Source organism: Micropterus dolomieu, linkage group LG02 (assembly GCF_021292245.1).
Source record: "Micropterus dolomieu isolate WLL.071019.BEF.003 ecotype Adirondacks linkage group LG02, ASM2129224v1, whole genome shotgun sequence".
Lineage (NCBI taxonomy): Eukaryota > Metazoa > Chordata > Actinopteri > Centrarchiformes > Centrarchidae > Micropterus > Micropterus dolomieu.
The window spans coordinates 8068430-8093056 of record NC_060151.1 but is presented as its reverse complement, the minus strand read 5'-3'; the positions used below and the strand labels follow the sequence as shown (position 1 = coordinate 8093056).

Genomic DNA, 24627 nt, shown 5'->3' with positions numbered 1-24627 from the left:
GTGCTGGATTACAGAATTAGAGTGTGTCTATAGTGCCTACATCCTTAAGGCATACGTACACTAGTCATCTTTACATGATTAGAAAGGAGTTAAAGGGAAGCACCTATCAAAACATCTCTTAATTTGGTCAACTGTATCTAAGGCAACCATGTTTGAGTTGAAAGTTACTGATATGATTTGGTTTAAGTTCAAAAAAGGTTAAAAACTCCCCAACCAGCGCTGTGATTATCAGGCAGCACGGCTGACATCAACCATGTGCTTCTAGCCAGAAGAACCTGCAGCTTGGGTCAAGCCACCTCAAAACCACTCACTTACTCAGCCACCTCTCTCAAAGATGGAAGACATTACAGTGAAACACGCTGTTGGTAGCGGGCAGGTCCGCTGCTGTAGAAAATGTTTACAGACCGGAGTCTTTAGAGGATAAACTTATAAACTCGATTAACAGGAGGAAACCTCAGAAGAGGAGATGAATGGGCATGAAGTACACAAGAAGGCTCAAACACGTGGCTTAAGCTGCTACAATACAATTGGATTTTAAGAACATATGTAACACCATCAAAACTACATGACTTTAATCCCAATACACCAAACACATACTTCAAATGTAACAATGTTAGTGGAAGACTCTTTCACTGATTATGAAAAATGTAAAGTGGTAGAAAGTGTATCAACATGTGTTGCAGTGGAAAAACTAACATACCTTACAATAGGAAAGCTGTGAGTTTCTGAAAATATCTGTCGGAGCATTATGGAGTTTTTGAAACAAAATGTTGGTAATGATCAATAAAGCCAAAGACTAGGGTGGGGGCGAGGCAACTGGAATAAGATTAAAAAGTCTAATAGCCCATGTGATCGTCAAGATTTCTGTACATTAATTTTAAGATTTTTCTGTACGTTTTTATGTACTTGTCTATTCATTTGATGGTATTTTGTACTTGCTGCCAAGACTGACCGATTTATTAAACATGTAGTTTTTGTTATAATTGAATAACCCAAATAAAAATATTGTTAAAAAAAAAAAAGAAGTAGTGTTGAATCAACATGTACACTACTGCTAACGATAAAGTCACATGCCAATTCACTGCTCACAGTATAATAAACCAGTTCTGAGGCTATTATATAGGAAGTAGTGAATGAGTATATAAATTGCATACTGTACATGTCAAAACCACATACTCCCAAAGTGCTCTGCCATAGGCCTATACTGCTGCTACCCTTTGCATAAGGTCTACAGGCTGCACCCTCCTCTAGGAAGCGGTGAGCAAACAAGGACACGAAAATAGAACGAGAGTGTAAGAGAGTCAATTTAAGAGACGATTTCAACTTTGGCGTGAGTAGAAGTCATAAGCGCCTAACATATAAAACCTTGATGATCTTTTTGACTACTACTGTTGTATTATTGAAAATCCATTTACAAATCCAGGGTGTGTAAACAACAAAAGCAACACCTGAAATGCCATGCACTCTATCCTGACTGATTAATTCCTTTAATATCTACATTAATTGTTGGCCATGCTGTCCTAAGGCTATACTCCATAGAAAAGTGTCTAGAAAAGTTTTTCTTACTTCAACAAGGTGACACTGTTTGAATTGGACAAAAGAACGACAAGAGAAAAAAACTGAGTCAGAAAAATGTACTTATCTAAGCTTTCTCTCCAGAGATTCAGCACTTAATTGGAAAACTGTCTGCTCCAATGTAAATGTGAACTGAACACACGCAGACTCTTGGACTCCAGTGAGATCCTACAAGGCCTCTGGCAGTGTAAGTAGGGAGAGTCTCAACTGTAACAAAAACTGCACAAGGACCAACGTAGCAGCGATTTACTGACAGCTTCACATACTGCACTGCTGCTTTACACAGACGGTCAAAAAATCTGCAGAAAACCGCTGCCGACTTCATCTTCCAGGGTTTGGGAAGGAAAAATCTAATTTCGATCTGTGATTAGAGCTCAGACACTAATGAAGGCTTATGAGTCTTTCAAAACATTCAGGCATCACACAAGGCAGCGGCAATATAACTCTTCCTCTCTTCAATGGTCAAGTGGACAGCGAGGGGAAATCAATATCCTAAGCACTAATAGGCGATGAGGGAGCCATTAATCCGGCAGGGATCGGGGTCTAGGGAGAGTGTTGAAGTGAAGCTGAAAGCTCCATCCTCTTCTATGTCGCAACTCCCCAAGAGGGACAACAATATGTTCGTCACGGGGTGACTTAAAAACCGGCGTGTTCTCGTTGAATGCAAATCATTTGACTACAATTCTGTTCCAAGTGTGACCACTAAAGCTTGTGTCAGAAATCACTGGGGATGTGCACCTCTGTGTAAATTCAGTACTGTAGGTGCACACGGTAGTGTTGCTGGAGTTTGCTGAGGAGACACAGGAAATTACTGGGGGTTGGAAGACACATCAAACAGGATGTGAAAGCAGCTAAGCTGTAGCATTAAAAGGTAAGCACACGCAGATACCCGGACACACTGATGTTGGGACAGACTAGACAACTTTACCACAGATTCAAAGCCCAAACTGACTCCGAAAACGTCTGGGCAGCAGGATTGGTGGGTGGGTGGTAGGAAAATACTCTTACCTTTGTGAATGTCACATATTCGCATTCAGTGGCCTGATGAGCCAATTCAGTTTAATCAGTCCAATATACCTTTCACCATTCTTTAGCACTCCTGTACTAATATTTCCTAGCTTCTTTACCAATTTTCAGTGTTTTAGTATTTAATGTTTATGCTATTTCTTTGAGAGTGTGTGTGTGTAATAGTTTACATTTTCTCTTTTGTGAGCTGACAGTATCTGAGGCTAAAGCCTCTGCTCTATTGGTAATCCATCAGCAAACTCTCATTCAATTCCTGGGTTGACTTTAAATTAGAGTTTTATGGTGTACAATTTCATTAGTGGCTGCAATATAATATTGACAGAGTAGTTAAGTACCTGGACAGAATTTAAACAACAAATGCTTTCAATCTGTAGACAACAGCAGTAGAAACAGCGAGATGCAAAGGCGGATCTTAGATCATGCTACACAGGGAGGGTTCAAAGATCTGTTGATGGGAGCTAATTCTGTCAGCTAGCAGGGCTGTTAATCTTTATTTATTTAAGGAGGAAATGAGAACGAGTGTACAGTGCTCAGGGCAATGGCCAGACTCTACTGCGGCCTCCACATGCCTGCTGCTTTGCCTCTAGATCTGCTTTCTGACACAGAAAATGAGCAGAATATAGACTAGGCCAAGCACTGAAGAGTGCTGACTTTATTATAAAACTGGTCAAACAACAATACAGTTCATGATAGGATGAGTTACCGCATATACGTTACTGCATATATGGCTGGTTGGTTTTAAATACATGCTCACGATGTGACATGTGCATCTATGCATTTGAGCCACGAGTAATAATTTAGAGTCATCATCTCATCGCGATTCTGAGGTAGGCTACATTTCATATCTGGTGTTGCCAAGTCTAAATATCAAAACACTGGTTAACTGTACCATGTAACATTAACATGATAAACAGCAGGGCTACGTATCGCCACTCTCACACAAACCTCACCTCATGGATGGTTTGCGCTGACTACCAGCTCTAATATGCTGTTCTTGCTACACTCAGCAGTGGTCAGTCTATCAAACTGTCTGCAATTCACTCTGGTCTCTGTCTCTTCACCTCCTGCGTCACATGCTATGCAGCCATGAGGCCACACCCCCTACAGTGGCTGGTAAAAAACAGTAGATTTTTCTCAGTTTACCTGCCACTGGCAGATGAGCCAAAAAGCTAACTTCAATATATTATATAGATATTGCTAGTAAGGAAGTCAATGTGATTTTTCACCCTGGTTGTTGCACATCAACACAACTCGAGTACATCAAGTGGTAATGTTAAAAAGTATGTGAATGTGTGTGTAGACCTCACCGTTGTAAACTTCTGAAATTTGTAGCTGAGACCACGCCCTTGACTGCAAATAGCACACAAAAAATGATAATCTCACAGTTTACCGTTAGCTTTAAAGAAAGCTCTTCTAAGCATCAGTGGCAATTTCCCCTTTTTTGTCTATGCATGATGGGAGATCACATTGTGAAACTGCACTAGCCTGCACTATGCAAATTAGTCATGGGCCCACACACATTTGTACTGTAAGATACTTTACATGAGAGCCCACACAATTTTTGTTTTTTTAAATTTCTGTATCTGAAAGGCTCGAACAACAAATCCAGCTCTATGTTCAGAGTGAAGTTCTAACAGTTCACCAATTTGAAACTGCATGTGAAAGATAAAACAGGAAGGTAGTTGCAACAGCTCTGTGTGCTATTTACTGATAAGGAGCATACGTCAGATGTGGATTAAAGCACACACACACACACTTCTAATTATAAAAGATATATAGTATGAAACATTAAATGGCTCTGACATTAAGAGAGACTGGATTCCTTAAAAGGTGAGCAAATGTCCATATGGACTTGGTGAGGTGTTGGAGTCTATGCTATAAAAGGGACATTCTGCGTCACTTCTCACAAACTGGCAATGGAGAGAACTAAATGACTCAAGCCTGCAAAATAAGAAGAGGGAGCCTGGTCTGGACAACCAGCTTAGGGCTGAGCGATATGGCCAAAAATCTTATCCAGATAAAACAATTTCATACCATTCGATATCGATAATTATCACGATAAATGTCAAATCATTATTTCTTTCGAGTTTAAAGGCTGGTTTTTGTTCCTGAGTGAAAGTTGAAGAAACCAGATGGTTAATTTTGGTTTTAAACTATTCTTTATGGTCAGAACAAACACTTGATGCCAAACAGTGGATCACTTAAAAAATCTGAGGTAGAAAATCCAAAACAATTACGATAAAATCTATTTTGAGCAAAAATGCATAAGTAAGAAATCTTTGATCCGCAACAAAATAAATATCTTAAAAAGAACAAATAGGTGCTAATTTGTTGGTGATTCAAATGAATTAAATCAAATCATATATTTAATCATTTATTGAACATTTGTTATATTGTTAAATTATATCACGATTATTATCATTGTTTTATTGCCTAGCTCTATCTGAAGATTGGTTGGAGCGCTGGTTTTAAGGGAAATTCTCATATGGACAAACTGGCACGTCCTGTTTCTAATCACTCACAAACATGGGTTTTTTGACAAGTGATAAAAGTCAGCATATAAGCATTTCAGGATGATTAAATGGTTTGACACAACAGGATTTCATGTCCCCAAAGCAACCTTTTCATCCCCTCAGTGGCAGACCATTAGATAAACGCTTATATAAAAGGCTGTTTCTAAAAGCAACTGAAACAAGGAGGAACGCTGATGTGTGGCTTTCAGCCAGAGCTGGAGCTGCCTAATATTTGGGCTTGAGCATAGAGACTTTTAGTGAGTCACTCAAACTGTAACTTACTGTACTGCTGGTGCAGATCATACTTGATGTCTACAGTACCAAACCACACCGACTTCCTTTCATTTATGTATACTAAATGCAGATTTTTATTAAAATTACAATTAAAAATCACTGAAATGTTCACAATACCAAACTGCCTATGTTTGTATCTACAACAAATTATCATTCATAACGTGGTAAACATTCACAAAATTCCTCTGCCATAACGGTATTGTGAATGAAAGCAGGAGTAGATGAACAACCGATCTTCCTGTATGTCAGCATGAGGGTTAGAGAGAGCAACACGGCCACCACCTCCCAGTGATACTGAAACTGATGAGAAGTTAAGGATGCTACATATAAGCAAAGCCTAAACAGGGTCTTCCTCTCTGATGAGAGGGACCCTTTGTCCTAAGAGCAGAGCTGTTTAGTATTAGTATCAGCAGACAGACAGCACTGGTGGGAGCAAAGGAGCCTCTATGAGCACACTGCACCTCAGGAAGGTTTTCTTTTAGATGTGCTACTCTAAACTCTCGAGTATAGCACGCATCAGCTGGAGCAACTGTATCATTGCAAATCTGTTTCTTCTTGTGTTTGTTGTAATGTTGTCAATTGAGGTAGGGATTTAGTTTAGTATTATTGATGTTTAAACTTATGTAACCAAATATCCATCTGTTGCAGTGCAAAGAGCAAAGTGAGATAGTGAGCGAGACCAAACCGATGTTTATTAAGTATTTTAATTAAGTAATACAGAGACATTAGCAGAAAAAAATATGCAGAATTGTTTCTCTTTTTGTAACTGTTCCAGGAAAATGTTACATTGACATTTTATATGTTTGTCACAAATTTATGATTATTTGAGTTCATACAGCCATTAAAAAAAATATTTAAAATTATTTCAACGTTAATAATGTTAATGTTAAAGGGTAACATTGATAAAACATTTGTCTAAAATATACAACCTTAAATTAATGTTTGGTTAAAAATGTTATTCTCTTTATGTAGGTTTTATTTTAACGTAGAGTTTAATGGGTCACATGACCAGAGTTTGGTTGGATGGATAGGATGGTTAGGATGCAGAGGAAAGACATACAGCCCCAAAATAACCTTATTCTACACTTGGTCCAATAGGCACACAAGGTAATGGCATTTAATTTGTTTTACCTTTGTGTATAACGTTTGTTGATGTGCTTTTACATGGACAAAGTGACACTTAAAATTTTCTGATCTGATTTCATCTAGGGCTGGGCAATATAGGCAAAAATGTCATCACGATAAATGTCAAATCGTTGTTTCTATCAAGTTTAAAGGCTGATTTTTGCTCCTGAGTATAAGTTGAAGGTACCAGATGGTTAATTGAGGTTTTAAACTATTCTTTTTGGTCAGAACACGACAAACACTTTCCAAACGCATGAGTAAAATTAAGAAATCCTTTTAGTCCCTTTTCTTCAACAAAATAATTATCTTAATTGAAAAATTGATTCAAATGAATTAAATCAAACATTTATTGAATATTTAGCGAATATACATTGTTATGGAAAATAATATCATGATAATTGTCATTGTTTTATTGCCCAGCACTAATTTCATCACATTTCAGCTGTGCCTTCATGTTCCAGACTGTTTATCAACAGACACTAGCTTGAGAGACTGAGAGATGTGTTTTTGAAACTGTATGTCTTATTTTATGTTGTCGTTTTCATGGTGTCTGCGGATGAAAGAAAATGTGTCTTTTAAAAGGACAGCGTATTTACTTTCGTTACATGCAAAATAAGGTGAAGCGTGTGTCCACCTGTGTTCCTGTGTGTTTCTGTGAATGACAGGAGCTTGTTTCATCCTGTTTCTCATAAGTTACCTGAGGGGAAATATTCAGACTAGTGACTAATGTATGAGTACTTTGAGGAGGAACAAAAAGAGGATGAAAGAAATGGAAAGGGGGATGGTATCTGACAAATATATGCCATAAGCCATAGGCATTCGGTCTCAAAAAGTGAACTGGCCAAAGCAGACAAAAATTTATTTCCATGAAATATGGACAGTGCTCAAGGCAACATTTGTGCAGGCTCTCCTTCCCCATTTCATTACAGATTACTTCTCTGTCCAGAAATAACCTGGAACACATTTTTTGTAGCTCTTAAAGTTGTGCCCTTACAGTGTGTTACACACCAGCTGGGTTAAATATGTAAGGCCAGCATATTTGAATATCTTACTTTAATTTTAACGCCATTGTGTGTAGCACTGGTAGCAACCAAAGTCAGATATTTTCCAGGTTTAAACACAGTGGCATTAGATTTATCAGTTGTACCTCTGGCACAGCGCCAAAGCAGAGCTTCATGCGTATGATAAGACTGAATCTTTAGTGGTTAGTTTTTAGTCATGAATGTAAAATGACTCAACATCTGCCTCATGGTTTCTATGTAGCCACACATGCAGATGCTCTGGGGGACAGAGCTTCTGTGATAAAAAAAAAAAAAAAAATATCAAGAATTGAGAGCAACAGCACGTTAAACATATGGGGAACTGAGAAGTACAATTTAAGCTTTTAAGATGTTGCAAAAATAAGCAGAACTTAAGCTATTATAAAACATCTCACAGAATATTCAGCTTATTCTGAATTTCCCAGGCACCAATATGCACATCTCATTTTTAATTATGTGAATTAAAGGAAAGCATCTGTGGTATTTCCCATTAACATCTCGACTGGAACTCTGCCATCTGGTAAAAAGCTTGAGATTTCCAACTAGATAGCTAGCTGCTGAAATTAGTGGAAAAGTACATTACTTTCTCTTCTCAAATGCAAATTTAATAAGACCTCATATTTAGCTGAGTCTTTCCTAAGCTGACTTTCTTCACCCACCTCTCTCTCAAAGTAGGCCCCCCCGATGAGATAAGCAATTTTTTTAAAACTTTAAACTGAAATCTCTTATTCAGGGGGAAAAAACAGCACTCATCCCCTGACAGAACAGTCAACTTATCCACGACAGCTGACATTCATATTACATACACAGCATATCATATGATTATTTGTTCAAATCTAAGTACTTCATCCCATTGGTGCAAACTGTCGTTAAGCAGCCTTGTATGCTACCGAACCATTAGCACAGTCTCATCTCACATGGAGCGAAAAGCATAAGGTTCTTCAGAGTAAAGATTTTGTGAGGGGAACAGTAAAACTCTCAGTGTGTTTGGTACCTGGTCACTGCTGATCCCTTTTCACCAGCTACCGTTGTGCTATGGAGCAATCTCTTGCTCTACTATCTACATTAGTCCTGAGCTTAGTAATAATGGCGGCAACGTTCATTTGCGAAACTATATAATTAACTTTGTAGCAAAAAAAACAAAGCCAATATCATTTAATACACAATGGCGTGTGTTATGTTGCATCATAATCACTTTCCACCTACCCAGGTCTTGCAAAGCAGATGTTGCCCGTAATAACCATTTCTTGTTATGATCAAAACAAGTTGGAAGGTTACGTAGAAAATAATACACACAGCGGTGTGGTCCTTGAGAAATGTATCTTTTACAAAAGGGACTATTCAGTCTGTTCTCCGTCAGCTTAAAAGCAGCGTTTCTGAGAACCATCTTAACTGTAGGCAGTCTTTTTTGGTAAAATAAAAGGAGTGACCTTAGAGCCACAGGGAGGAAAAGGGAATTCTTAAAGTCATGCATCATCAAAATGGATGTTTTAAACTGGGTATTTATCTATAGAAAATTAGGAAATATGAAAGTTTATCTAATTTTCTGCACTCTTGCCTCTCCATCCTGTCCATCTCTCTAAACAGAGAGGATTAGGATGATTGCATTTAAATCCAAAGAGAATTACTATGTAGGAAAATTGCAGTATGTACTTTCTAATATCTCAGCTAACTCATCAAGGTCGGAGAATGACAAACGCTTTTCAGGCAACCAGAAAGCATAAGGCTTTGAATAAGCTTCTCATGCCTGGGGAGCTGGGCAGGCCTGGAGAGCACTTTAGGTGGTTCATAATGGAACAAAAACCTTGCATCTTTTGCTTCTTTAGTGCGTGGGCCTTCTGCAGTGTAACACAAGCATTGCTCCTTTAGAATATTTGACTATCACGCAATGTTGCTCTGTTGTAATTACCATGTGTGCCGTCACATGACGTAGTAGTGTTTTGGATTTTAAGCTACACATATTTTTCTTACCGATCTTTTTGTTTTTTTAAATGTGTAAGTTAATGTCTCCTTTGCAATAAAAACATTCGAATCATCTCTCTATTTTGGTTAGAGCAGATTGACCAAAATGCTAATCAAAATTATACTAAAGAGTTAGAAAAGACTAAAATGATGGTTAATAACTAAAACTAGACTTAAATACTTTAGATTTTCTTTTGACTAAAATCAGCCTAAAATACCCAGACTGTTAGTCAACTATAACCTAACTAAAAAAAAAAAAAGTATACAGTGGACTAAATATGACAAAAACTAACAAGGACATTTGACACAGGACTAAATTAACACTAAGTGCAGCTTCATTTGGGTGATGATTTTTATCCTAAAGATATACTTCCCTGTGCTTAATAAAAACAAAATTACTGCCTGAAACTCTTTATCCACCGTTGATGGTACTTTCATGTCACACAGAACGGATATGATTCACGACACAGGAAGTAAAACGACAGCATCATCACCACATTTTATAATTTTGAGTAATGCAGACAAGCTTTAACATTAAATGATCCAATAGTTGCAACCTACCTTAAGGACTTCTCCACGCTTGAAACTAAGCTCATCATCAGCAGTGGCTTTGAAATCGTATTTGGCAATGGCCTCCATGGTTGTTGTTGCGTGCTGGAGAACTGCTTGGCTGTAGCTGTGTGTCAGGGACTGAATAAAAAATAAAGTCTTATCCAGGCTTCTGTGGCCAGATGCTTTTCTCCCGAGTCTCTCCTCCCGTCTATGACCCGCTCCTATAGGGCTTAGGCCTCACATAAAGGTTACAGTAAGGTACCTGCAAACAAGAAACAATGTGGCACTCTATCAGACTAAAATGTAGAGTAGAACAACAACTGCACAGTGGAGTATGATTTTACAGAGAAATAAATGTAAATAGCTTGACATGAAGATTCTAATTCAGATTAAGATGACCTGAATCAAAGACAAAGATGAATTTGCTTGGTCTGAACCTTAAGAATATCTGCAAAATGTGAATAGGATTTCACCGTATGTTGCAATAATGTCAATTCCCCTTAGTTGCGCTTATAAAATGTTTATATTCTTATTTCCTGTAATCATGACAAAAGTTATTTTGAGGACATCGTATGCTTTGCTCTCTGGAGATCTTAAAATATCTAAAATGCAGAACACAAGTACTAATGGTCATGTCCAATGGCAAACCTATGTGAAAAGTGGTTACAGCCTACATATCCTTTATGTTGCTGCTGCTCTGGGGAGCATTCATAGGAGGAAGAGATTATATTGATGCAAAGTTCACAGCAATCAATGGCAACTCCTTCAGACTTTCTTGACAGGCAAGCACCTGGTCTGAAAACAGATAAGTCAGTAGCCTACTTAGGCAGAGCTGACAGTGATACAGCTGCTGAGTTAAACGGATAAAGCTCCGTTATCTCATTAAGTTGTTTGCTAATTTGCTACCGTACAGCTCTGAGGGGTTCATACTAATACAGCTCAAGTAACTCTTTTCAGTCTGACAGCCGGCCAGGCGACAAAGAAACAATACCAAATTATCTGCAAAAGCACATTTTTAATCAAAATAATCTATATCATCAGGCCACGGATGACCAGTTGGCTACGAAAGGGAAATAGAGAAGATGTAGGACGCTTCTTCAGAAAAGTCACTTGACTGTAACGACATAGTAAGTCATTAACATGTGATTGAAGCAATTGTTTACAGTAATACAACTGTCAACAATTCAACTAACGTTAAGCAGCATCAGTGACAGAAGCAACGCTGGTATACAGAAAAAGTAAATGAAAAGGGAAGATGAATTCCAAAGCAGGGTAGGCTGCAATAATCCTCTACAATTTACAACCTCGGTGTGGTTTGTTACTGTCTGAACAGTATCAGGTTTCACCATCAGAGTGAGCACTTTGCCATTTTGAGCACTAGACCACGTTGTAACCGTTTTCACGCGACTTCGAGTGGTTCGAATCCGTTCCAGCCAACAGCCTGCGCCCACTGTTCTAGAACGCTGGAGCTAGCATACCGGCTAACAGTCGGATAACAATAACTACGATGCAGTGAGACTATCAAACTAACCCCCGTTAATGCACCACAACGGACACATTCAAGATGACAATAATCAAAACAAGCGCCGAGTTTAAAACAAACACGACACGTTTATTAACGCCCGAGGCCTCAAGGCAAGCTTCACATTGGCAAATGTGAAAGGGAAGAAAACACCTTTTTTTTTTTCATAGCGCAAGCTGTTGTTGCTAGCTCGGCGGCACAGTTAGCCAAGCTAACGTTCCTGAACTTGCCTAGCCTGCGTCGTGAAAGGAAAGAGTACACAACTTTTATGTCAAGAAAACGCACAGGGAAAAACTCACCACTCGAGATACTCCGTTTCGATGCTGCCACCGTAACAAACGAAACCCCTGTCGTGTATTTATCCACTCCCTGTTTCCTCTGAAGAGACAACAAACGATGTACGTCTGATGTCGCTTACACCCCGTCCTAGGAGCCTGAACGTAGCTGCTAGCATAAGGTTCACGACGTGTATTTCCGCTTCCTTCCACAGCGCTGGGAGGGTCTGCCTGCTGCTGTGACTGGAGCTCCTCCCTGTCAGTCTGTTCCACTTGTCTACCAAACACCAAAGAACTGTTACTGTCGCTCACAACTGGCTTTAATTATCCCCTATAATTATTATAAGTTGCCTAAAACATACTATTAGTAAGCTATACAAATATACTGTATAACATTGATCTATCTATCTATCTATCTATCTATCTATCTATCAGTGTCATCACAATTAGAGGGTGAATCACATAGACTAATAGACCATATCAGTCATTAGGCTAATAAGTAGTATTAGTAGTAAGTTAGGATGAGATAAGGCGAGGTGGAACATCAGATAAAACAGGTTTGATATGGTGGGAGCATCCTATTGCTTTAAGATTTATGGCTGTGAAATAACAGGGACTGTTGCCACATTAGTGCTTGACATCTGACTTTACTGGTCAGGTGATAGAAGTAGACAGGACCGTGCATTGGCCTACACAGTGACTGAGCCAAGGGGACGCAAACATGTGTTGTGAGGTTCAGGAGTCCTGATGGCTTCTGTCAGAGAGTGACTCTTTCTGCGTTTTAATCACCTTATAAACCACTAGCTTTCAGCAGGAATTCTGTTGGTTCTGCTCATTAAAAACTAATCATATTATTGACAAATCCAACATGAAGCGTGTGCCAAAGATGTGCACACGCGCTCCTCAGACAATATTTTGATGATGTTCTAGATGATTTGCCCACAATAAAAAGTAGCCTATACGCTTCCTGTTGTTGTCAGTGGGGGAGTGTTAGCTGCCACCTTTATCCCACTTCAGAACCCATTGTTAGGCGAATATTCTGTCGTCTTTCTTTGTTTTCATTTTTTGGGACATCTGCTTTTAATTCTGGTCTGTCCATCTGTGGGAGCGGAGACAATCAAAAAACTTGACAATGCTGACACCTAGTGGAACGGTTGAACCACGGGAAATCAGAACAGACTGCTGTGCTGTTCAATGGCAGACGCATAGGACCAATACAGGAATATATAGGAAAGGAGCAGTGTTCATGTGAGGTAAATACAAGTGTGGATCTTTTTTAAATCGGATGGAGCTAACAGTGTCACTAAAATCATACAGTGTGGCAGTATCACAGTGCCTTCATGTATACTTATACTGTAAGCTGTATTTGACAAGTCTGTGGCTGGACAGGTAGGCTAAATCTTTTTTTTTTTTTTAAGAAAAAAAGAGAGAAAACCACCCATGTCTCTCTCTCTCGTTCAGGTCAGTCCTACTCAGTAGCTGCTCCCTGATAACTAATTCTCTGCCTCACTTCCTGACAGCATAAAGCTACAGATCACCTCTGTCCCCTGGGGAAAGGGCAAAATGAGATTATTATACTGCCTCCTTTCATGAAAGTCATTATAGTGTCCGCTGCTGCCGACTTAGATAGAGATAGAGTGACGAGTGTGTTACGTCGGCTGGTTTTCTTTTTAGGTGCGTTTTAGTTGTCGTGTGCACTGATGAAATCTTTCAGATAACAGAAAACAGGCGCGCGGCGTTGCATCTCTGCTGTCAAGTCCTGAAACTATTCCGAGCTGTTTGCTTTTTTTAGTCGTATTTTTAATTCCTTTTATGTTGCTGTTATTATGGTACCCTCTGACAAACTGGACCTTATTTAGCTCGAATACCGCTATGTAACTTGCATTATTAGTAGGCTATTATTATTTATAAAACTGCAGACTATTTTAGAGAAAGACCACCAAAACTGGTCTATTTGGGATGGACAACATATCGAATTCTTCCTTTTCGACCTGCACTTCTCCCGAGAATCTAGTAGAAGGTAGGTTGTTTCTTCCACTTTTTAAATTGAGACTCCTTGAATTTAACTGTGTCACAATGCAAAATAATTGGTACAGATTTTAAGAATGGATCAGTGGTCATTGTGCCCTTTTTTGAACATGAGTTGAAACAAAAGATAATCATGGAAAATAATCACATGCAGCAGGATTTACTGTAAAAGTAACTGACAGAGTATTCTGCTTGTTTTCCTTTTTGCCAGGGGGTGAGCAGTACAACAATGTGCTCATGCCCAGCATCTTTGGTGTCATCTGTTTCTTTGGGATCTTTGGTAACTGTATTGTAATCTACACCATTGTGAAGAAGACTAAGTTCTGCTCCCAGCAAACAGTACCAGACATATTTATCTTCAGTTTGTCCATCGCAGACCTCCTCTTCCTCCTCGGCATGCCTTTTCTTATTCACCAGCTCGTGGGCAATGGCTCCTGGTGCTTTGGTGCCACCATGTGCACTGTCATCACAGCACTAGATTCCAACAGCCAGATCGTCAGTACATACATCCTGACTGTAATGACTCTGGATCGCTACCTGGCCACTGTCCATCCCATCCGCTTCAAAAACATACGAACTCCCTTGGTGGCCGGGGCAGCAGTAGCTCTGGTGTGGGTGTTTTCTCTGATCTCCATCACTCCAGTCTGGATGTACACAGGACTCATGCGCCTCAAGGACGGCTCAGTCGGCTGTGCCCTCCTGCTGCCCAACCCGGCCACAGACACCTACTGGTTCACCCTCTACCAGTTCTTCTTGGCCTTTGCTCTGCCTTGGGTGGTCATCTGCGGGGTCTTCTTCAAGATTCTCCAAAACATGTCAGCTACAGTTGCCCCACTGCCCCAGCGCAGCCTGAGGGTGCGAACAAGAAAGGTGACCCGTATGGCAGTGGCCATATGCCTAGCATTCTTCACTTGTTGGGCCCCCTACTACATCTTGCAGCTGGCCCACCTTGGGGTACAGCGGCCCAGCTTTGCTTTCCTGTATGCCTACAACATTGCTATCAGCATGGGCTACGCCAACAGCTGCATTAACCCATTTATCTACATTGTATCAAGTGAAACATTTAAGAGGCAGTTCATTGTAGCCATTCGGCCATCCCACAGGGGTTTCAGAGTTGCCCCTGCTCTGGCTGACGGCAGCATGAGTCTGAGGATGGCACCGGACAGCTCTCATCACTTGCAGTCATCAAGGGATTTACTTCAAAACATGCTGCCTGTCACTGTGGCTGTGCACTGAGATGGGCATTCAACTGGTCATCTATGAACACAGCCAGCTGCCACTTGCCACCACTTACGGCTGTTATTCCCTCAGCAAACACTACATGAACACAAAATGAATAAGTGGTGAGAATTCAATGCATGTTCAATGTGAGTCACCCTTTTACCAAAATGAGAAAAAAAAGTAATAGATGAAAATGTTATCTGGTCAATGTGATTTTTAGACTTGGTAAATTTGACAACCTTCAACAATGGAAACAAATAACATGCTAATTATCACGAAAACATAATGAGTGACTGAAAGCCCGGTTAGCAACTTCATTAATCATTGCTGTACCTCTGAAGAATTTTCTCTAACAATGTCTCATTTAAAAACTGAGCTAAAAAGAATTTTTTTTGTATCAAATACAATAAACGTAAGGGCTACAAACTAACAATAAGTTTTAGTCCACCATGTTATTTCTGCCATGCAAAATAACATTAATCACATGGTTCAGCCATCGGTTCAGTAAACCTTGGTTCTGCACCTCAACATTTTATGATTTGAAATATCATTTATAAATAGTTGTGCATCAACGGTATGATGGAATCCATCTGTTAAGCATCATATTCATACTGCAGTTTGTCACTTTTTAAATGTTGTAATCTATATTGTGGCAGAAAAACGGTTTGATGTGTCGTTGCATGATTTTTGTGAATGAGAATTTTATTGAGCAGTGGAGCACTATTAAAGCAGTGTATATAGTAAAGATGGTGTGGAACAAAATAACATTATACTGTATGTATCTGACTGTTTGGTTTGTAATGCTGTGATGCCGTTGTTGCTGTGTGTTTCAACAGTTTGATTTTAACCATAGGAGACACAGGATGTCTTTCCAATGCTTGAAATGGAAGGACTTGTCTCATGAATGTATCATTGATAATTGGCAGTCTATCTTTGGAGGGTCCTGTTTCCTTTGGAAGGTTAAAAAGGCAATGTTAATTGCTTTTGCAACCTTTCTTTTCAAACATTTTCTTGTAACTATTTAAAGAGAAGTACCAACAAACTGTTGTCAATAAATTGGTATGCAAGGAGGGTGAAAGCAGCACCGTTGTTGTTGGTTTTTTTTGGCTTTTCACAGTGGAAAGATTCATTCAGATTCAGCATTACTGCTTATCCAAATGTCAAATGGCAGGAATCCAAGTATCAACCATTTTTTTTAACCCCCCGGATAAAGCCGGAATTACAAGACATTTACATGATAATCACTTAATTATAGGGACAACCCCTCATACCTCTAATCAATGAAATAGCAAGACAATTACTTAAATTACTTACTACATTTGTGCCCCCAATTAAACCATGATAGAAGCAGAGGACTTTTACTCTCTAGCCATTTATGCCAGTCTTTCCTCTGACACAGGCAGCTCAGCCCTCATCCCCTTTATTTGGAAGTTCTTGTTGGGAAGTCAATCACATGACACAAAATGACCAAATAAGACACAGATTGACCACAAAAGACTTACACATGCTCCAGACCATTATGACCACAAAGTGACAGAAAACAACCACAAAGAGATGGCAAATGACTACGCTGACTCATCATTTGTTGTTATTTTGTGTCTCTTTCAGTCCGGAGATTTTGCTCCTAGAGTCTGACAAACCCAGTGCTATAAATGATGTACTGTGGAAGTATGGTCAACGTCAGAAATTTAGACCAGAACCTAAAAGCAGACAGAGACGTTGTGGTGTATCCTGGCCAGAGTGGCTAGGAAGGTGGTAAGTAGGCAGACACAGACATCATGTGTTCCCCGATGTGATAATTTTATCTAAAGTGGTCTGCAGTACACAGATAACTCAAACAAACAAAAGGACTTAAGGAAAATAACTCACTCAACTCATAGCAACGCTAACACAAAGGCAGGTGTTTGTCGCTAACACAGGCTCACCTCTTTCCCCCTTGGCAGCAAAAAACCCCACAAAAAAAACAAATCCCACTGTTTATAGAGGGTGTTTAATTCACACCCAAACTGCTTCAGCCCATCCCATTCCAATGCAGGTTGATCTACTCCACAACCTTACTATAAAGAAATCACTTAACATTGGGAACTTGATTATCAGTTTACTTCTCTCCCAATGATTCGAAAACAGGTCAGAGATCCTTACACATTTACTAAAAATAACCACAACAGCCAAAAGATACATTCCTATGAGGAAAGAAACCCTCTACGTGTGGCCTGTGGATGTCATCCACCCTACTACTTGAAAACAAGAAACAGGAAATGCCCCTCCGCAAACAACTGTGGAACACATGGTGGAACTGAACAAAGGAAAAAAACAGTGGTAAGTATTAAGACAGGAAAACAATTGAACCATGTTCAAACATGCAAACTAATTAAATGTAACTGAAACTAAATTATGACTGTGTGTTTACTTATCATATGCTTAGCTGTAGACTTTAATAATGTAAAGACAAACAACCTGGGATAGTAAGTGGTGCACTGTTACACAAGCTGTGGTAAATTACAAAAATAAACACTTAACAAAAAATAATATGGTGCAACGTGGATGCAGACCTACAGTAAGTTTAACGGTTTATACACTGTTCAAAAGGTGTGGGATGAATCAGGGCTTTTGGAGGTAGGCTACTCCCCAGAGTGTGTCCCCAGAGAGCAGAATGAGTGAGCGGGGTCCAGAGGCTGATCAGGTGTGGCTGGGAGCGAGTGAACAGGTAGGCAGCCAGGACAGAGTGACTCAATGACTGGGCAGGGACCAGATGTGAGGAGTCGGTCGTTATGGAGCTGGTGAGTTGTGGATGGAGATAAGTTGAGCTGATTGCAGATCGGTGCGGGGAGTGCCAAGAGCCCAGGTCCACGCCAACTTCTCAGACTGGAGAGAGAGGGTGAGAAGAGACAGCCAAAACCAAAGCACACCCCACTCAACCAAAAGGAAGAAAATAAACAAAACCCACAGTAATACACATACCAGCTATTACTAAGCAGGGAGTCACAACGAAGGGGTTGTGACAGTAAATATACAGCCAAAAAAACAATATGAGTTTGTTCTGACATCCACCTGGTAATGACTTGAAGCTCCTTTTGCACAATGTGCATTCTTATTGTCTAAACAATTTTCAGTTAGTGTCCCTAATATAATGTACGCAATACATCCACACGGTTTGTTTTTCCTAAGTCTGTGACACATAACCCTCAGTTTGCCATTTTCACTAACTTGATTTCCACGGAGAAGGGTTCAGGATATGATTTTCTTGGCACCGATATGGGCTTCATTTTCATCAGCTTATGCAGTCCTCTCCAGCATCGAGCAGTTGTTTCTGAGAACAGCAAGAGATCAATCTGCTTCATAAACCGAGGGTATTTTTTTTGTTGTTGCTGTTTTTGATGCTGGTGTGCCAGTTTTAATTTCAAATTTAATTTCGTAAAAAACAATTTGAGCCCACCCAAGCCGCTCAATAAACAGACAACATCAGTGCTGCCCAGTGTTGCCCTTCACTCACTGGCCACCATACCGTTACACAGCTGTCATCACTTTCAAGTCAAAATGATTGAGTAAAAAAAGATATATATCATTCCTGATATTTTTTTTCTTATTTAAAAGTGCTATCTGACATCATAAACCTCTACACATAAATGCAATAACAAAAAACTTTAAAGATTATGGCATTTTGTGTGAAGGTTTATAGGCCTGCAGAACTTCATACTCATGCTCTATTATAAAAACACAAGCAGGTGTCTGCCTTTCCTATGATTTTGAATGATGACACCCTTTGGTGATGACAAAGCAACAGCAGTAATGGCCTCAGGATAACAAAACACCACCAGTCATCACACCAATCACTGCATGAGAAAACACAACAATTACCCTTGCTATAATGAGTTTGGTCCTAAGGCAGAAACCAGTCTCCAGTCCTACTGTCTCATGCTGACTGTATTCATAGCACAAACGCAGTCCATTTATTCACAGTATAGGAAGAGTTGGGGTGGGTGAGAAAAAAATTGTTTTTTTATTAGCTTGAGATTGTTAACCATAACAAGATCCAGTGAAAGTGTAAGCCACTGAGATGAGCCAGCCACTTTGCTAGATGGAGGAGATGCAAAGGCAGCTCACTTGCTATAATTTAATGCCACACCTCGAACAGAATAAATAGTGTTCGAAATGGTAGTAAGGCCATGACTCAACATAACAATAGCATCAGATCTCCCTATACAAGGATCAGTGGGTAGACTACCATTGATTCATCAGACCTTTCTGTTCAGTCAAATGAACCAGATATAATAAACATACAAAATATTTATTCATGAATGAATGATGGATTTGCTACTGCGAACAAATGGACTGCATTTAGAAGAAATTATTACGGCTTAACAATTTCAAGCTAATTGGCAGAAGACAGCAGAACAGCAAAAACTTTTTTTCAGCAGGGGCTACGTGGTAAACGTCAGACAAATCCAATCAGAGGCACAGTACATGCCGGTGCACGCCTTTACCATAATGGGATTTACAAGTTTGCTACCAGGGGCGCTTCAGCCCCGACAAAATGTAGCAAAATTTGTATTAAAGTGGAAACAGTGGTGCCTTAAACACACTGTTGTGCAAGTGCACTTCACTGCCTTTTTATTATGCCTGCTGCTGATTAGGTAACACCTCTGAAACACTACCAAAGGAAATGAACTTACTTCTAAGGCCAGTGCACACCGTTTTCACACCATTTCGAGGAAATATGCTATTCAATCCGAAAACTGTAGCAAAATATAGATTGAACATGCCCCAGGTGTCAATTTGTTATTATTAGCCAATCAAGTGCAAATCAGAGATGAGTATCCTAACATACCAGGTTCTGAGGGTGGGACTAAAAAGAGACAAAAGCAGACTTTTATGCACTCATATTTCTTCTCCCTTATGCCCAGCAAATCTGATGGGAAGAGATGTGCTTATCAAATGTGGTGCATCCATTTTGTGTGGACCTCAAGGGCTGGTGGTGACTTTTCCTAATGGTTATACTGTGAACTGCTCGATCTCTATAATGCAATCAACTTCTCAGATGTTGCTGTCAGCAGATGTGTCTCCTACAGCTACAGGAATATGGGCCGACATATATTGGGGCCTACTGACAACTGATCCTGCATGTGCTGGAGGAATACAGCACCTGTATCGAGACTGGAGACCTTGGATCCTAAAGCTACACCCCTACTCCCCTCCTTTGGACCCTCTCCATGTGACCCTTTTCTATGATAGGGATGAAATTTATCAGTAGACATTCTTCAATGAAATCATCGACCTCAAGTGGGATATTAATTCTAGTTATATCTTGGTGGGAAAAGAAGGCATGGCTGCGGTTGTTGAATTCACTGAGGAACAGATGACATGGTATAAATTGCAGGGTGAAGCTGTACCCCATATCACTTTAGCTATAAGTTCAGACCATCAGGCTAAGGATTTGGGCCCTATGTGTAAGCGCATGGAGTCGATATCCGACTGGGTTTCTACCCAGTTACCCTATGTTTTTTATTCTTCTTCTGAAAAGGCTTACAAAATTGTTAAGGCCACTACAGATCAGGTTACTTTGGAACACAGACAAATTGAGAGGTTCTATGGTAGGGAAAGAACAGACCATCAAGATGCAGAGGCGATGTTAAATTCGCTCTCATCTGCATTATGGTCAGCAGGCCCTACAGATGTAGGGCACTGCATTTATGTGCAAACTGTGACCTTTGACCTCTCGGATTGCACGCCTATCTGGCAGAAACGGTATCCATATAAGCAACAAGCTGAGGAGGGAATAGCAGACATTATTGAGGGACTGTTAGCAGCAGGGGTGTTGGAGGAATCTCAGTCACAGTCGAACACACCTATCTTGCCAGTATAGAAGCAGAACACTGGCAAATATCACATGGCTCATGATTTACGTAGGATTAATGCGATTGTTTCCACTCCAACAGTACCTGTGCCTAATCCATATACTGCAATGTCTGTTCTGTCACCACAACACCAGTGGTTTACATGTATGGACTTGGCCAATGCATTCTTCTGTCTGCCACTCGCTGACCATCTTAGAGATATTTTCTCTTTTACCTTCCAGCTTACTCAGTTTCATTACACTCGAGTGCCACAGGGTTTCATACTTTCTCCTGGTCTATTCAACCAGATTTTGAAACAGCAGCCGTCAGATCTTGAGCTCCCTGACGGAGTAATTTTGATACAGTATGTAGATTATATATTATTGGCTGCTTCAGACTCTGATTCCTGCCTGACTGCGACTCATTCCGTGCTCTCTAGGCTCTTTGCTTGTGGTTTTAAAGTCTCCAGATCCAAGTTGCAGTGTTGTAGACAGCAAGTTTCATTTCTGGGAAGAATCATTTCCAGACAAGGTACAGGGATGTTACCCTCACACCTGTCATCTATTTTGCACCATCCCAAACCCCTCATTGTGAAAAACATGTCGTCTTTCCTAGGCTTGACAGGGTACAGCAGGCAGTTCGTGGCATCATATGGCGAATTAACTCACCCTCTCAGGGCCCTGGTTAATGAGCAAGGCATGAGAAATCTCTCTGCCCGATTGAATTGGACCACTGAAGCCAAAGCCAGTTTTATTGCTTTGAAACAGGCCCTAACCAGTACTGCTGCCCTGGCAATACCGTACTACCAGTTACCATTTTTTCCAGATGTTTCTGAAAAATCACACACAGTAATTGGGGTGCTTTTTCAGAAAAAAGTGTGAGGTAGACAGGTGCTGATGTATGCCAGCATAACTCTAGATCCACCTGAAGACAGACATCCTCCGTGCACAAGACATGCAGCAGGAGTGGCGATAGTGATGGGTCATCCAGTGACAGTACTGACGACACACAGCATTGTCACATTTGTTAGTTCAACAGCATTCACCATGACGTCACTCAGGCAAATTAGGCTGGAGAAGATTTTAACAGCACCCAACATTTACACATGAAGGCATCAGCATGGCAGACAACATGGGAGTGGGAGAACCACACAGATGTGAGGAAAGAGTGCAGAAAGATGTGAAGGTTAGAGAAGATTTGCAAGCAGCTCCCCTGAAAGACCCAGAGGAAACACTGTTCACAGATGGGTGTTGCCACAGGCATCCTACGGAGGGACTGAAAGCAGCATATGCAGTGGTGAGACAGACAGAAAGAGAAGCCGAACTACAAGCTATGATAGCAGCTTTAGAATGGTCACAAGGGAAGAGAGTGAACAAATACACAGACTCAGTATATGTGGTAGGAGCAATTCAGGTGGAGTTGAGTCAGTGGATCAGATCAGGGTTCTTAGCAGCTAAAACACCCATCAAACATGAGAAGGATGTTAAGAGACTTGCAGAAGTGCTAATGAAGCCAACAGCGCTAGCCGTCATGAAGTGTAAAGGTCATGATAGGGCAGATAGCACCATAGCCAAGGGAAATCAGGCAGCAGATGAGGCAGCTAAAAGAACAGCAGGGTATACTACCAGCTACATGATGATGCAAGCAGAGAAAACTGTATGACTTGCTACCTTCGTGTGATCTAAATATGTTAATAATTGAACAGCAGAAAGCGTCTCCACAGGAATGGACTGTGTGGACGGAAAGAGGCGCAGTGATTGGTCAGAATGGGATGTGGAGGTCTCCGGATGGGAGACCAGTGTTACCGCCAGGACTGATAGGTTGACGCATTGTGGAAAAACACCAATGCAAAGACATTTAATCCACTGGTGGCACCCATTTCTACCAGCTATGATTGAGAACTATATCAGAGAGTGTCACATATGTACTGGATACAATGTTCGACCAACAATAAAACCGCATGAGGGTAAATTTCCCTTACCAAAAATGCCAGGGAAAGAAATTATTGACTACACAGACATGTTGGAAAGGGTGAATGGGTACAGGTATCTGTAGGTAGCAGTGGATGCATACACTGGCTGGCCAGAAGCAGTACCTGCAAATCAGACGATGCAAGAATGATGGTGAAATATCTCATTATTCAGTACAAGAGTAAGGTCAGACAATGGCACACATTTCAAAAACAAATACCTGCAGGCTGTAGAGAAAGCATTAGGCCTGAAACATGCATTTGGTACCGTGTATCATCCTCAATCTCAAGGGAAAGTGGAAAGGATGAATCAAAACATCAAAGCAAAAATTTGTGTGTGCACAAACTAAACTGAGCTGGGTAGAAGCTCTACCAATTGTCCATCCGCAGCTCAATTAATTCAATGACAGGGTTTACTCCTTATGAGTTAATGACAGGACAACAGTTCCCGGGACCGCGAGCTGGACTGCTCACTGAGGAAGCAGATGAAAGCCCAGTAAGGTATAAACCTTATTATGATCAACTAACAGCATTGGTGTCAGCTTTCTCCAAACAGGTTGCAGCAGCAAAGGGGTGTCGGACGAAGGGACATCGCCATCCACGGAGTGGGTTTTACTGAAGGTGATCAAGCGGAAGTGGTCTGAGCCAAGGTGGACAGGACCCTACCAGGTGACATAGAGGACTTTGCATGCAGTGAAGCTGCACGGGAAAGGAGAAACCTGGTACCATTGGAGCCAGTGTGCAACAACAGATCCTCCTACTAGGACCCTCGAACAGATAAGAGAGACTCAATGAACTCAGAGACACATTGAATCTCACTTTAATCTGTTTCCTTTGATTCATTTTTTGATTCATTACCTTTAACTTATAGCGGAAGAGGTTCTGGTGAGCAGATGAGCGGGGTATAAGTACTCTCCTGGGAAAGGTTTTGCCAAGATACATATGAGAGGACAGTCCCAGAATTCTTGAAGGATTTAGCTTGCTTTTACTTATATCTTTGATTCATTTATTTTGTGTGCCGTTTTATTTTCTATTATAATCTTGTGTGATATTGTTTTTCAGAATGATGTACATCCCAGACAAGGGGCTCTTCCAAAGGGGATGGTTTGTGTGTATTGTTTCATTAATTGCATGTATGATTGTGGTACCAAAATTATGGTAGGAGGACGCTCTGAGAGGCAGGGGTACCGAACAACCAGCAGACCACGTGAGTATAACTATTGCGTGCGTGGGATTGTGTGGTTGTTGTTGTATTCCTTGTATCAGGTCCCTCTGCGAGCGTGCAACAGTTGCAGCGGTGGAGAAAAAGAATGCTCCACCTCCCTATCAAATGGTCAAGGCGGAGGTAATGGCATGGCTGGGAGAGGGAAACGGAGGAGAGGACTCCCCAGTGTAATTATGGGCTGATAGTTGTTGATTGGTCTCATTTTCATGAGACCAAAAGGGGGACTAGAGAGATTATGATAGTATGATTTTTGTATTACTCAGGGTAACCAAAATTATTGTGTTCTGTTATATTGATCTCTGATGTATTTTATAGGTAGAAGTTTATATGTTGGTTTATCATTTATTAAACTAGACCTGATGTGTGTGTTTTTTGGAGAGGTGCAGAAACAGGGGGTCTCTGCATGATCAGATACCCCTCACAATGGGTGAGGGGTAGTTTGGAATGTGGTACAAAACATCTCTTC

General features: G+C 40.5%; 2 protein-coding genes and 1 long non-coding RNA gene across 3 annotated transcripts in view; 1 reads left to right on the top strand and 2 right to left on the bottom strand.

The window, feature by feature from the left end:
- The window catches only part of grb2b (growth factor receptor-bound protein 2b), a 34822-nt gene extending 22724 nt beyond the window's left edge, over nt 1-12098 (bottom strand). Inside the window, exons 1-2 of the mRNA XM_046072518.1 lie at nt 11909-12098; nt 10097-10349 (exon numbers count right to left, since the gene is read on the bottom strand). Coding sequence (XP_045928474.1) covers nt 10097-10174 — 78 coding nt within the window. The 5' untranslated portion in view covers nt 10175-10349; nt 11909-12098. The remainder of the gene's footprint in view (nt 1-10096; nt 10350-11908) is intronic.
- Nucleotides 11596-16194, top strand: mchr1b (melanin-concentrating hormone receptor 1b). Its single transcript, XM_046072501.1, has 3 exons — nt 11596-12007; nt 12100-13904; nt 14124-16194. The coding sequence occupies exons 2-3, from the start codon at nt 13844-13846 to the stop codon at nt 15146-15148; spliced, it is 1086 nt and encodes a 361-aa protein (XP_045928457.1). The 5' UTR covers nt 11596-12007; nt 12100-13843; the 3' UTR covers nt 15149-16194.
- Nucleotides 16195-16916: 722 nt separating this feature from the next.
- LOC123985142 overlaps nt 16917-24627 on the bottom strand; it is a 16329-nt gene continuing 8618 nt past the window's right edge. The window contains exons 2-3 of the long non-coding RNA XR_006828616.1: nt 18341-18443; nt 16917-17998 (exon numbers count right to left, since the gene is read on the bottom strand). This is a non-coding gene — a long non-coding RNA (uncharacterized LOC123985142). The remainder of the gene's footprint in view (nt 17999-18340; nt 18444-24627) is intronic.